General features: G+C 41.9%; 1 protein-coding gene across 1 annotated transcript in view; it reads left to right on the top strand.

Moving 5' to 3' along the window:
* The window catches only part of PLEKHG7 (pleckstrin homology and RhoGEF domain containing G7), a 54,593-nt gene continuing 39,043 nt past the window's right edge, over positions 256–15,805 (top strand). The window contains 6 exon segments of the mRNA XM_021091261.1: positions 256–655; positions 841–947; positions 9,102–9,168; positions 9,171–9,201; positions 10,382–10,478; positions 14,301–14,414. Of these exon segments, the coding sequence (XP_020946920.1) occupies positions 256–655; positions 841–947; positions 9,102–9,168; positions 9,171–9,201; positions 10,382–10,478; positions 14,301–14,414 (816 nt within the window).

The raw sequence follows: 15,805 nt of genomic DNA, 5'->3' as shown, positions 1-15,805 counted from the left end.
TAAGCTCTCTTTCCATCTCTTGAACACAGGTTCTATGAGCACAGGAGGAGTTCTGGGGTGCTCACCTGACCTGGACTTGTGTTCCCCAGGTACTTTCTGGTGTCAGGTGGAGCTACCGATGTCCTGTGCCACCCATTTTGACTGCTGAATTCAGATCTCATTCCTTCAGTGTACCTCTATTACATGCCTGCTATAGGATGAGTATTATAAATAAGCGGGGGGATTTTAAAAACTATTTAATGGCTATATTAAAAGATGGGCATTGACAAGTTAGAACAGATATCTCACCAGTTAGGGCAGGCATCAGCCATCATTACTAGAAGCAGCCGAATACCACTCTTAGTATGGCTGGCATTCCACTTACAGAGATGGATGCGGTATGGACCTTCCCTCAAAATGGCCTCTCGTCAAGAAGTGTACCCCACGTCCAGGGCCTGGAACAGTACACCAGTGATGCTGACCATCTCGAAGCAGAATGGTCTCTGGGCTGATGATCAGTGTCCCTATCACTGCTGTAAGGCCAGCCCCACCCCACTCCTGACCTTCAGCCTCAGGCTGGCATCTTCCAACCAGGGAGATACCATGTGGAGGCAGAGGGCTCAGCGACAGCCGATTATTATTAAAGCAGATTCGAGAGGGACAGCCTTAGGGCAAGGTAGGTCTGCATTTTGAACTCAGTTGTGAAAGAAAAGAACAGCTGTGGTGTTCAGGACACATTCTCATGATTCTGGTGGTAGTCCTTGAAAGCTAAAAGGAGACTCCAAGATGATCATCCATCCTGGTAGTTTTTAAACTGGTTTTTCCTTTTTTTACTAAAAAAATTCTTACTTGAAAATCTAGTTTATAAAACAGATCCAGATGGAGTTGAAAAGCTTGTAAATGGAATGGGTCCTAAAAACTCACCTCCAAGGCATCCCCAGGAGCCCAGGAAACCTGTGGCAACACAGGTGGGAAACCACCAGGTTCATTCATCATTCGTGTATGTGCCATGTGAGACCCAGAAAGGAGACATGACCTAGTCATGGTGCCCTCTGGTTTATGTCAGAGGAATGGGACCTAGACTTCTGGCTCCTGGCCCCTCTTCACCAGCCTGCATCAATCCCCCCATTGTCCAGGCAGCTGTAGTCTTCTGTGTGTGGAACTCAGAAGCCACTAGGAAATAAAGCATAAATAGCATTTGTATAGCACTTCACACGTTACAGAGCCCTTTCATGTCACCTGTCTATGACACAAAAATCCAGATGTCATCTACTGTCTCATAGGATACAATCCCCCAAATGAACAGACCAAGAGGGATTAAGTGATCTACTCAAGGATAAGCCCCTAGAAGTTAGAGCTAGTTCTAAACACAGTGTAACCTTAAAAGGTTCGTGCATGTTTTGCAGTATTGTGCCGATGCACTAAACTGGTTAACAACTGAAGCAGTACTTCCTGAATCCTGGTCCCAGAACAACAGGTTCAGCATTGCTTGGGAAATTCTGGTTCCCATGCCAGACCTTCTGAATTAGAAACTCTGGGGTGAGGCCCAGCAGTTTGTTTTTTAATAAGCTCCCTGGCTGATTTTGATGCCAGCTAAAGTTTGAGAACCACCATGCTAAGAAACAAGGTCGTAAATGCTGCATACCTCCTTTTATCTTTGCTAAGAATGTGTGCCTGGCATTACAGTAGGTACCACGTAATAGAAGATATGCAACATTCTTCACCATATCCCACCATGCCCTCTTCTCCAGGAGTTTAGAATAGAATTCTTATGTCTCCAAATCATGGTCCAATACAGTGCTTCTCAAGCTTTGATGTGTATATAAGTGGTCACCTAGAGATAATGTTGAAATACAGATTCTGCAAAACTGAGTATTTAATGGAGATTGTAGATTCAGTAGAGATGCATTTAAATTATCCTCTGAACACTTGTGAAGCTTTCTCAAAGCACTAAAATTAACCCCAAAGTTAGAAAAGTAGAGGAGAGAAATTTGCTGAGACAAGAGACCGTGGTTATTGCAGTTCAAAGTGGACATAATAATTTACCACCAGGCATTTGAAGGCTAAAAGTGCTGAAGCTGATTTGTCTCTAAGGGAGATTCCACCTAGCCTTCCCTTTCAAAAGATGAATAAAGTGGTCAGAATGAGCAAGATTATCAGTTGGATTCCAGGGTTGCCGTGGGAAAAGTCCCTCAAGCTCGGATAATTGCTTCTGTCAGATGGATGTGTTACCCAAGACTCCCGATGAACTAGGAGAGAGAGACAAGCACCTTTAGGACATCTGTTTTGTATATTGAGTCATCAGAACGTCTCACTTAAACCTAGGAGTGGATTCCTAGGTTTTTCTGGGTAGCATTACAAATTGATGTAAATGCCATAAAAATAAAAAATCGATAAACTATTCTAACAATTCCTGATCATCAAAAGAATATGTTATTGAATACTGACTTCCTCCTCAATTGAAAGCAGCTTTCAGGACAACATGGACGGGGATAGTAGAAACAATAAGTCCCCAGCCTAACGATTGGTGACATGTATTGCTGTCCCCCTATTTCAGGAATTTGCATTCACCTTATCAGGTTGATGCAGTCTCAAGTTTGGTCATTTCCTAGGCTGTTGAAATTGCCTGTGCTGAGATAGTTTTTGGTAGAACAGTGTAAAAATGAGGTCCTTTCGGCCCCAAAGTCTTATGTCTCTGCCTTAAATGAAGCATTAAACATTTTATTGCATTTTATCAGTTTCTGCCTGAGTGATGCGGGAGAGGAGGTTGAACAACAGTAAAGAAACCGGACAGCATCACCTGAAGGTAGCAATAGAACACCAGGCTTTCAGTTGCAAGATCACTTCCTTTATTCATTTGCATAAATATAAATATTCATCCTGTGCATTCTCAAGGAGAATTAATGCAGGACAAATTCTGTTTGGCTCCTTTGGAAAAGCAGTTTTTGTAAAGCACTGCAATGATCTGTCACAAGTTACTCAAAGTACTAATTTATCTTCTTTAATTTCACCCACCAGAATCCAAAAAGCCAAGATGGCCTTTCTCCAGGAGAGGAGTGGTGAGTGTTATTGTCTTTTTTGTTTTAATTAAGCTAGGAAAGTAAGAAATGGCTGAAGAGCCTCTTCATTCTACTTTCTTTTCATGACAGCAGATGGCACGTGAAGTTTAAATTATACCATCACATTTGTAGTAGTGAATATAGAACTTGCCAAATGATGCCACTTTGTGCAGTGATACAGTGCTAATTGCCATTGGTTAATGAGCTCTGCAAAAAAAAAAAAAAAAGCAATCCTAATACTGCCATGCCTTTACAGTTCCAAATTTATAACTTGACACAGTGTAGGAAACCGTTCACTCAATGAAAACTTCTGCACAAGTATATGCCCCAGTTTGCAGTCGGTGCTGAGCATGTTGAGAATATTGAAAAATTAATGAGATATTACAGAAAGAGATTCCACAGATACACTTGTATTTCTGGGAAAGGCAGTTGAATTAGTCCCAGTGGTTTTTTTTTTTTTTTAATTCTTGGTTCCCTCAGTTACTGAAGAGTTATACATTGAAATCAGTGGTGCCTGATTCTTTCCTGCCTCAGACGGGGGTTGGCCCCAGCACAGCCTTTCCTGAAGGCCTGCTGGTGACAGCCTGAAGGAATGTTCCTCACTCCTGGTTTCTAGAGGAAGGGGAAGGACTGTCCGCGTGTTCTCCCAACAATACCTACACACCACAGCTAGCAGCACCAGTAGGACCTCGTGAGTGGTCACTGCACCTTTTTCTCTTAAATATCTGCCTGCATGGCCTCTGCAGTCAGTTTGCCACCATTTGTTGACATCTACTTTGGAGGTTCTGCGGATATGCACACACTGATATTTTTTAAGTACCGTAGCTAACTTAAAAGCCCTCTGAGTTTTCAGTCTCAGCTGCTCCACTTACTGCTCTGTGACCCTGGCCAAATGAATTAATTTCCATCAGTTTAGGTCTTTCCCTGTAAAAAGTGGGTAGAAGGACCTACTGTATAGCACAGGGTAGTCTGCTCAGTGTTGTGTAATAACCTATATGGGGAAAGAATCTGAAAGGGAACAGGTGTGTTTGTGTTTGTGTGTGTGTGTACATATATAACTGATTTACTTTGCTTCCACCTGAAACCAACACAACTTCCTAAGTAAACTAAAATTTACTTTTCTTAAGAAAAGGCCGATGGTAATAGTCCCACCGTCATAGGATGGTTGTGACAGATAAATCAAACAAGGTATGTGAAGCTTACCCCAGAATTGGGTGTCTGAACAATCAATATTGGCCATGTTATTATTATTTTTTAATTGAAGTATAGTTGATTTACCACCTTGTGCTGATTTCTGGCATACAGCAAAGTGATTCAGGGTTTATATATACAATATAATTATATGTATAATTTTTCATATTCTTTTCCATTATAGCTTAAGATATTGAATATACTTCACTGTGCTATACAGTAAGTCTTTGTTGTTTATCCTATTTTATATATAGTAGTTTGTGTCTTCCGATCCCAAACTCCTAATTTATACCTGCTCCCCTTTCACCTTTGGTAACAGTAAGTTTGTTTCCTTTGCCTGTGAGTCTGTTCCTGCTTTGTAAATAAGTTCATTGTATTATAGTTTAGATTGCACATATAAGTGATACATGATATCTGTCTTTCTCTGTCTGACTTCACTTAGTATAATAATCTCTAGATCCATCTGCATTACTGCAAATGGCGTTATTTCATTCTTCTTTATGGCAGAGTAATACTCCATTGTGTATATGTACCACATCTTTGTTTGGATCACGTATCCTCACCACCATTTCTCCTCCGCAGCTGACATTCTGTGGTCCCGTGGGTCAGACTGTGGCTCAGGAATGGCTCTTCACCCTTTCGTGGCTCATAGACAAGATGTACAGTCTGTTCTCATGCATGTCGAACAGCAAAAGATGCTAAGACTACCAAAGGCGGGTTGTTGAAAGAAATCATGTTTGAAAATCCTGATTCTAACAACTTTAAGCAGGGCAAAGACAAACACAAATACATATCCAATCTGGAAGACTGCCTCTCCTCTCTGAAGACTATAAGACTTCAGGGATCATGAGTTCCACAGCCTGAAGGTATCTCATACCTGTTTTCTGTGTTGCACACCTTCTTATTTTTGTTGGTGTTAGTCATTAAATTGTCAGATTATTGTCTTTTTCATAACAGCAGAGAAGGAGAGAAGTCCAGACTTGGGCAGAATGAGATCTGCTCTCTAAAGCACACTGACACCTCAGGAAAATCATTTTATCCTAAAGAAAGTAATGACTGTGAAAGCACTTTGTAGACCATGAAGCCTTATATGAATGTTAATAGTTGTTACAACTGTTCCCCTCTCTAGGCCTTAATCTCCTCATTTGAAAAATAAGTTGGTTTTGAGAAGACAGTTCCTGAAGTTCTCTTTAAACTTTATAACTCTTACTTCATGATTCTTTAGTAATTAATTTCAACAAGTTTTGCCAGTAGAACCTGGATCAGGCTTCGTAGTTCTGAGTTTGGAGTTCTTTTGGTGGGTTTGGGCAGTAAACTGATAAGGAGTCATGAAATCCTCAAGCATAATTCAAAACAACATCCATTTGAATTCCTTTTCATTTTAAACTAGAAACGGCATGTCCCATGCCTCTTCCTGTGTACAGGAGGAATTGATACCCCAAAGCTGTGCGGAGAGAGCTGTGGTTTGGGTAACTCTACCAAGAGGGATGCCTGGGCTTGCAGTGGGAAATCATGACTGGGGGATTACGTGTCACTGCGGTACTGCAAGTCAAAGCAAAGGGTGAACAGGTCAGCCCATCGAGGTGGAAATGTTTTGTTCTCTTTTTTTCTCCCACGTACAGGATAAGACCTGGAATGAAGTCATGGAAACACAGCAGAAATTTCCTACTAATCAATTAGACTGAGAAAGTAGCAAGAGGCTGTGTGGGAACGCTTCACGAGTGAGTGCACTTATTTCTTGGACCACTTACTAGTTCTTATGATGATGGTAATGCTGGCTTTAATTTTTGTAGTAGATGGAAAACATTACTTCTTTGAGGACTTGTTTCTTTCTCCAATGCTAAAGATAGAAACTTGGAGGGGCTCCCCTCTTTCAGGGGGTCTTAAGGAAATGTTACTTATTTTTGGTCATCAGCATGGTTGTCTCTTCATTCTTTTCTTAAACGTAGCTTCTCAGGATTGGGTGAGACGTTCTAAGTCACCTAGTTCGGCTCCCCATGTCATGTCTGAATCGCTTCTGTCTAATTCTCACCCTGTGTTCACACACTGCTCCAGTTAGGGAGCTCCCAACCACCGTGAAGGCAGCCATTCCATCTCTGGTCAGCTTCGTCTTTTGCTCCCTCATGAATAGTGCCAGGAAGCTGTTTTATCAGCCTCAAGGCCACAGTCGCAGATTTCCAGGGCAACCATCCGCATGTAACAGGGGGTTGAATTATACAGCGTACTCATGATGTCTCTCATGTAAATGGTGACCTCAGGGTTGTGCGGTGCTGTGGCCCTGATCTGGGGAGTCTCTGAGAGAAAACTCCTGCTGGAAGAACCACAGGGCCAGGCATGAAAAGGGAGCAAATGCCATCTAAGACCACAGAGGAGGATGGGTGACATTGCTCCCAAGGTTGCCTCTGCCCATAAGCACTTTTTAATCCTGGCTGATTCTCACCCTCAGACAGGAAAAGGAATTGTGTTGGGAAACATGCGTTAAAGTCTTAGATCTTCCTCTGAAGTGTCATGGGAATGTAGGAAAGGCTCATCTTCTATTTCATAACTCAGAAGTTGGCATGTGGTTTCTATAAAGGTCCAGATAGTAAATATCTTAGGCTTTGCTGGCCATGTGGTCTTTATTGCAACTATGCAGCTCCTCCATTGCAGTGCAGAAGAAGCCATAGATAATTCGCAAAGAAATACATCTGTGGTGGTGCTACAATAAAACCTTATTTACAAAAACAGGTAGCAGACCTGGTTTATCCCACAGGCTGTCATTTGACAATTCTTGTTCTAAGCTATGAAAGGGGGATGATGGCACCATCTCTGGCTGCTGTGTTGTAGTATCTCATCATTGTGATGATCAGATTAGTTTCCTTTGAGATCTACCGCGTGCTATACAAATGTTAGTTCTTTTCTGTAAGTAATATTTATTGTGTGAGCTAAATACTTTACCAGCAAAATATGAACCACAAAGACACTCAGAAAGTTAGAGACCATATCAGTACAGAAAACTAGCTTAAGTAGGATAGGGTCTTACTGACCCATGTGACTGTGAAGTCCAAAGGTAAAAGAGAATTCAAGGTTGGTTTGATGAGGGGGCTCGAGACCTAGGACAGAATTTCTTTGTGTCTCTCCTCCCTGCCTTTCATGATATCAGCTTCATCCTATGGCTAGCTTCTGTTTTAGTCACAGCATAGCTGCAGTCCTAGAGGCCATGGAGAGAGAAAGAAATGGATGGGGAGAGGGAAAAAGAGGGAGAATCCCTTCCTAGCAGCATAGTCAAAGTCTTCATTTTCATTCTGATTGGACTGGCTTAAGCCACAAGCCCACTCCTGAACCAGCTACCCTCATAAGGAAGGAAAGCTCATTGGCTTCAGGCAGTCCCATTCAAGGTATGAGGAGGAGCCAGTACTGTGAGGTGAACACCCAGATGTTAGGGAAGGGGGCAGCACTGCTCTGGGTGGGGACCATCGGGTGTTCACTGCAGGGCACTGACCGCCTGAGCTCTACTACGTCCCTTGACCTAAAAAATAGCACAGAAGTTTCTGTCCCATTATAAGCTACATAAGCTTTTCAGACTGCCATTTTCTGTTTTTAAAAAGGCCAATTTGAGTTTATTTTCAGATGCTTCAGTGTATTTAGAGTATATAATACCTCCCTTTACATAATCAATGTGAATTTCCCAAAGTTTCTTATAAATTGGAATTTTGTAAGTCAAAAATATATACACTGAAAGACTCAATATTTTTCTTAAAAGGCAAAAATTTCTATAAAGCAAAGAATCCTATAGCACAAAGATGATTTCTTTTAAATTTTACCAATTTGTCTGAAATAATGATTTCTGTTTCTTATAGTTAAATGTTTTAAATGCTTGGATATTGAAAGATTTCTGGATAACCAATACTGCGTGGATTGGAGGAGGCTCTAAATCGGTGGTTCTCAAAGTGTAGTCCCTGGACCAGCAGCATGAATCACTTGGGAACTTGTTAGAAATGCATATTCTCAGACCCCATCAGAGACCTTCTGAATCAGAAAGGCCTGGGGAAGGACCCACTCATCTTTGGTTTAACAAGACCTCTAGATGATCTGATGCAAATTTAAGGACCATTCCCTGCATTAAGTAATAAGGAAATGAGAATTGGAGAACAATGGCAGTCTCAAGTCCAGTCTTTTCACACCTATAATTCTTGAAATAATTGGTCTCTTTGAATGCTTCACCACATTTATACAAAATATTCCTGTTTCAGTAAATTGATCTCTTAATAAAATGAGGGGCAGGTTATCTGTGAGCATTGTAATTCTTAACTTAGATTAATTCTTTCTTAACTTGCTGTGGTTTCCTTTGTAGGAGAGCATCAAATCAAGTAATAATAACCTAAAAGCTCCCTTAATGTTTTCATTAATATTTAATGCCTTTATCTAAATCTGAACATTTTAGCACTTACTAGAAATTAACTGATGGGTCCTCTATTTTTAACTTTCTGAAAGGAAAGAATATTTGGGTCTTTTGCAGAGGAAGGAATACAATAGAACTCAATGTGAATGTCTTAGTCTCAAGTAAGTGGTGTTGGCAAGAAGAGACGCTTGGGAGGGTTCTTTGGCCCTGGGAGGCGAGAAAGCCCGTTTGAACAGATTCTGTTGAACGGGAATGTTGTTAGGGCTCACACAGCAACGGCAACTTCATGCAGAAGAAAGAGCACATTTCCCATACGTTCTCTGGAGCCCAAATGTCATCATTTGTATTTAGCACAATTCTTAACCATTGAAGAAACTGGTCTCTGAATTGTTTTGGAAAATTATTCTCAGGAGATTGATGTTTAATGTTCTTACAAAGGGCAAGTATCAAAATTGAAAAACAGAAAGTAATGTGCATTTAGTTTTTTAAAGATCTTCGTGAATACATTGAAGTGTCTACAAACTCATGAAGATCTCCTGGATGTGGATTTACGGAGGTTTCTGCAAACCCAGAGGAGTTAAGTGAGACAAAGTAGGAAGGTTCCATTCGCCATGTTTTAAAATTCACCAGAGGACTCTGAAAATTCATGCTTCATCTGTTCTTATTCCGTATTGGAATATGATTTCCTCCATGTTCCATCTCTCTTATAGCCTTATGGTCAGGAGTTTTAGGTTAATAAAGAGGAAATCTGAACATTCATTGACATCTTTGCAATAGATTGCAGTCATTCGTTAGCTTTCAGTAACATTTCCAAAAAGATTTCCCTGGCTGTTTAAGAAGGTAAGCATAGTGCTCACTAAAGCACATGTATTAAAATTGAAACGATACAGAAATTAGCATGGTTCCTGCACAAGGATGATGTGCAAATCTGGGAAATGTTCCATCTTTTTTTTTTTTTTTTTTTTTTTTTGAATACAAGCTCTAGAACACCTTCTAGAATATATTCAGGAACCCATCTTGTTCACTACTGTTTCCAGAGGACCTCAAACAGTGCCCAGTGCCTGGGAGGACTCAGTAAGTAATGTTGAATACATGAATTTCCTCAGTAAAAATGTTGAATACAGAAAAAGACACAACAAACCATATTCTTGAGATCTTTATCATCTTCATAAATGTCTATTCTCAAACGAATGTTTTCTCACATATGTTATGAACAAACAATATCTTTCCTCTAAAAAGAGAAGAGAGATACCAACTAAAATTTATAAGAAAAACTTATAAAGAAATATATATGGGAGAGTGGAGGAAAATAAATCTTTGAATTTTGCCAGGAGATAAATTTGAAATGGAAAACATCTGTTAAGAATGACATTGGGGAGTTCCCGTCGTGGCGCAGTGGTTAACGAATCCGACTAGGAACCATGAGGTCGCGGGTTCGGTCCCTGCCCTTGCTCAGTGGGTTAACGATCCGGCGTTGCCGTGAGCTGTGGTGTAGGTTGCAGACGCGGCTCGGATCCCGCGTTGCTGTGCCTCTGGCGTAGGCCGGTGGCTACAGTTCCGATTCAACCCCTAGCCTGGGAACCTCCATATGCCGCGGGAGCGGCCCAAGAAATAGCAACAACAACAACAACATAAGACAAAAAGACAAAAAAAAAAAAAAAAAAAAAAAAAAAAAAAAAAAAAAGAATGACATTGGAAGCTCATCAAATTTTTATTTCTTATCCCTGAAGTGTGCCTACTCTTTTTTTCTCTCTCTCTGGCCCTAGACAAGCTTTGGTTTTGTGAACTGTCTTTTCGACATTATCAAGGACTTTATCTACCCTTCCGAGACTTCACCATCCTTGGATTTCATTTCCATGCTCACAAAGGTAAAAGCCTTTTTGGAGATCTCAGCTTCATGTAATAAATTCTCCATCTCTCGGCATAGTCGTTAATAGCTGCTTGGTTGTTGTTGTCCTTCTGGGGAAAGCTCCACCAGCACCTCCCACAAAACCATCCCCTTCTCCACCAATCAGCATTTTCAAAAATGACTTGCAGACTCTATTTTTCCATTGTCACCTCTCCTGTGTGGGTTTTGTTAACACACACACACGAAAATCTGTATGCATGGAAAAGCCATTTCCAGGTCTGGTTTTCAAATGACTTCATTTTAAAACAATATTCACGGCAGTAGTTTTTGTAGGCTAATTAATGGTTCAGTTGTTCTACCAGAAGTGCTGGGCTCTCTCCAAAAGGAACAAAATAAACCTTCACCTCGGTCAGCACCCTTATTAATAAAACTTCTGTGTATGAAAGAAGGAGAAAAGACAGACTTGTAACCCTGGTGTGATAAATGTTTTTTCTTTTCCTGAGGAGGCATTTGAACCACCTCCCTAACTTTGAGCTTTTTAATCTAGTCGCACTCTATTCTCATTTAGCAAGATTTAAATTGTTACAGTCTACTTTAAAAAACAAGTTGAGATTTATTGAGCACTTAACTAAATACTTACGTGGGGGCTGATACCCTGTACATCATGTGCAAAATTAGACTCGCCCCTTGCTTTGAGGTAGTTTTCCATCTAGTGGGGGAGAAATTAATCTAGTAATGACACTAATGATTATATGGTCAAATAGAGATCATGCTGGGAAAAAAAAAGAACATAGATATTCTGAAGGGAAACTTCTGGGTTGGGGCAAATGGTGAGGTTACAGATAGGAAATTCTTCCTGGGGCAGTGATGCTTGAGGTGAGATATGAACAAGGAGGAATATTTAATAAGGCAAAACAAGCAGAAAATTAGGCATCAAGTGGGGAGGTCCTTAAAGCAGATTAGAATAACTTTGAAACATAAAAGAATATAACATTGGAAATTAACAAACTCTCAAGATCTCTCAATTCCTTTAGAGTCAGAAATTATTTTTAATTTAGTTTTTAGTTAGCAGTCTGGAGAAGCATCAGCTTCTCATCAAAACACATAAGTTATCTTGGTCTGCTCAGGCTGCTAGAGCCAAGTGCCATAGACGGGGTAGGTTGTCAGCAACAGAAATCAGTTTCTCAGTTTTGGAGGGTGGAAATCTGAGATCAGGGTGAGGGTCCTGTTTGGGGCACAGACTTCTCATCGTATCCTTCACATGGCCAAGGGGCTGGAGAGCTCTCTAGAGCCCCTTTCATAAGGGCATTAATCTCCTTCATGAGGACTCCACTGTTAAAATCTAACCACCTCCCAAAGGGCCTACCTCCTAGTAGCATCACACTGGGGGTTAGGATTCAACATAAGAATTTGAGGGGGACACAAGTACTCCAAATGTAGCGTAAATTCACTTACTGCCTCCCAAAACATAGTCTCTTTACTCAAGTCTATGCTGTAACCCACATATGAATGCTTCCTTTTTTTTTTTTTTTTGTCTTTTATCTTTTGTTGTTGTTGTTGTTGTTGCTATCTCTTGGGCCGCTTCCGCGGCATATGGAGGTTCCCAGGCTAGGGGTTGAATCGGAACTGTAGCCACCGGCCTACGCCAGAGCCACAGCAACGCGGGATCCGAGCCGCGTCTGCAACCTACACCACAGCTCACAGCAACGCCGGATCGTTAACCCACTGAGCAAGGGCAGGGACCGAACCCGAGACCTCATGGTTCCTAGTCGGATTCGTTAACCACTGCGCCACGACGGGAACTCCATGAATGCTTCCTATTACAGATGTGCAAAGATAGGCTATAAAAGTTTTTCCTAAATTTAAAAGGCTTTTATCACTCAGGTTAAATTCACTTCTATTACAGAAACAAGCTGCACATCTCAGTGGCTTGGTCCGTATCTCACTTATGCTCGGCCCCTACTTTGTCATTGTCCTCCCTCCGGGACCTGTGCTGATGGGGGAGCAGCCACCACCTGAATGTCACCAGTCACCGGGTCAAAGACAGAAGTGACTGGGACCGAACCCTTGCTGCCTCTTCAGGTTTCCAGCATTTCTTTTGGCATTTCATCAGCCTGTGGTCACATGGCCAAGCTTCCCCTCAGGGATGATGAAGTATATCCCTTCCCAGGACAGGGGACAGATGAGCAGTGATGGCCTACGCAGTGTCTCACGGGAAGCTCACCAGGAGAACATTGGGACGTTTGTTATCCACACGTGAGCCGTCTGAGAAGGAAGCGGGCTTGGGGAATTTAAATCATTTGGCCAAGGCCGCATAGCTGATGGCTTGTGGATCTGGATTTCTTTTTCTTTCTTTGTCTTTTTTTGCCTTTTGAGGGCCACTCCCGCGGCATATGGAGGTTCCCAGGCTAGGGGTCGAATCAGAGCTGTAGCCACCGGCCTACGCCACAGCCACAGCAACGCCGGGTCCCCAACCCACTGGGCAAGGCCAGGGATCGAACTCGCAACCTCATGGTTCCTAGTTGGACCACTGAGCCATGACAGGAACTCCGTGGATCTGGATTTCTCAGGCTGACTCTTTACGGTCTTCATTGTGGCCTCCTGGTAACGGCGTTTCTCAAGCATCTTCTCAAGATCTTCTCTTTATCTTCCAGCCCTTGTCTGTCACCTCCCCCTCATTATCTCTGCTTTTACTGTTGTCACTTCCTCTACTGGCTCTTTAGGCTGGGTCTGCTGTCTCTCCTCACTGCCGTTATAATATTACCAGCAAGCACGTCTTCCTTGTCCTGTTCACCACATTATGACACTATTGCAAATTCCTTAATGGGACCCAGTACTCATTATATTAATTAATAAACCTATCAAGGAACACATAGGCTTAGCAGCATGGTAAGCACTAAGGAATCCTAAAGAGAGTGCCTGCCATTAAGGAACCAGAAGGTTGGTAAAGAGAAAAGATTGACTGTCATTCCTGAGAAAGAACTTGACTGGGATGGTGGCACATTGCGCAGTGTGCCCAGTTTGACAGTTAGGCATGTGGATGTATGCAGGCAAATGAGCCACTTGGTTTATAAAATAAATTTGATATGGTTCCCGAATGTGTAGTCACTATCACAAGTTTAAGGCATTACATAAAAATAATTAAGAAAGGAGAAGACAAGTGTTAGATAAAACTAATACATAAAATGCACACTACTAAACACAATACATTTAGTAGATGTGCCCCAAATTTGACTGTATATATTTAGAAGCTGACGAGAGAATTAAGTTTGTGGTTATTTCCAAGGAATATTTGATGAAAAGTTAGATGTTGTTTAATCAGTATGAACGGAAGATTGATGTCACCAACATCAACAGTGAAATCACAGACGGTGTTTGTTAACAGGTACCATGCAGTACGTATTCTGTTAGTTTCAACAGAATAGACAAATGCAAAGAAAGAGTGAATTAAGACATCCTAGGTAGAATTTTCTTTAAGTATGGGAGAAAAGGAGAAAGGCAGCTTACCAAGGAGTTGTTTATTATGGGAATTATGGGAATAATGTTTTCTTTTGTATTCTCTTTTGGCTGTATCCATATCATATAGAAGGTCCCAGGCCAGGGATTGAACCTGAGCCACTGCAGTAAATTCAATGCTATATACTTAACCACTGAGCCACTCGGGAACTCCAGCAAACTTTATTTTGAAGATTACCTGTTTCCGTCCATGCAGTCACAGCTTCTACCTGATAATGGCACCTCCTCCATTTTCCCGGTTCTAGTTACTGACAAAAATAAAGCGAAAATCTCTCTCTGTTCTCTTTGCCTCTGTTCATGCTTTTTTCCCCTTCTCCTCTTGCAGTATTTCTGAGGGAGCCTGTGCCAGAGCCACCAGACCGACTGCCTGAATTATGCAGCTGCTGTCTTTTATCTTGAGAGCCTGAGGCAGAGAGATGACTTCAGAATTTATTTAAAAGTAAAGTAGGATTTTCTTTCATGTTTTTCCTGAGACTCTTTGGATGTAAACAGGTACTAGACCCGAATCAAATGGGAAAGAAGGAAAATAAATTATCAACAATACACTTAAGCTACAGACCTGCTTTCCTCATAAATGCATCTTCCACTGCACACTTAGGATTTTAAAAGGTGCACATCCGAAAACATCATCTAATGTCCCTCCTGACATTTTGGCTAGGGCTTTAAAATGTTTTATTTTTTCATCAGTTTGTTTTTGGAAGAAATTGGTGAGAGAGGTACAGTAAGAACTGAGGCTCTGTTTGTGACTAGATGTTTGGTTCTTGGAGGATTTGGTCCCCTCAGAGTCCTGCTGCACAAAAGCTTGACGCCGCATTTACATTGTATTCCGTGTGAGTGGGGACTGCAGGGGACATCGTGGTACACAGTGTAGATGTTGCCCCTGAAGTTGCCCGCATGATGGCCAGGGGTCTCAAGTGTTATTAAAACAAGGAATTTGGGGAGTTCCCACTGTGGCTCAGCAGGTTACAAACCCGATTAGTATCCATGAGGATGCAGGTTCGATTCCTGGCTTCACTCAGTGGGTTAAGGATCCACCGTTGCCATGATCTTGTGGTGAAGGTTGCAGATGCTCCAATTTGGCATTTCTATGGTTATGGCATAGGCTGGCAACTGCAGCTCCAATTCGACCCCTAGCCTGGGAACTTCCATATGCCACAGGTGCGGCCCTAAAAGCCCCCCCCCCCGCCCCGCGCGCCCCTGAAAAAGAGAACAAGGAATTTCTGCTAGGGACCTTCAGCATTTGCTAATAAGCAAAACCGGAAAGAATTTTCCTTGACTTGCCTAGTTCCTTTGACCCCTTTTTTGACATGTCTTTAGTCTGAACTGTACCTTTTAGTATTATGCCAGAGCCCTTTTGTATGATCCAAGAAAATGGTCCAGGCCTTTCCAGAAAACCAGCTCTTTCCTGCAGCTGCAGGAAGCACCTACCAGAGCATCACCTCAGAGCCGTGGGAGGAACAGCCTCCACACATGGTTTCCAACAGCTTAGCTTTGATCAGTGTGTCTTTGCCGTGGCTGGGGTGTGCCAGGAAACCTGGGTGTGGCATGAATGATCAGGGGAAGAAGTTTCGCCCTATTTTTGTAGCTTCAACTGTTCAGTGCTTTCTTTGCTACTAAAACTAAATACTGAAAGTTCATTAGATTTCCAAAGGTATGAATAATCTTACTGCAAATTTTCCCCTGGAAGTTGATGGATAAGACTCCTCGCCAGACCCCCAAATTGGGGAGAATCCAGGTTCATTCCTCTCCCTTTCAAACCAGGGCAGAGAATAATTTAGCAGGGCTCAGACACTGTTTTCAAATAACTGTGGAAAATCCCATAGCAATTGT

This window comes from Sus scrofa, chromosome 5 (assembly GCF_000003025.6).
Source record: "Sus scrofa isolate TJ Tabasco breed Duroc chromosome 5, Sscrofa11.1, whole genome shotgun sequence".
Taxonomy (NCBI): domain Eukaryota; kingdom Metazoa; phylum Chordata; class Mammalia; order Artiodactyla; family Suidae; genus Sus; species Sus scrofa.
Note: the sequence above shows the minus strand (reverse complement) of the source record. Positions and strands in the feature narration are given on the sequence as shown.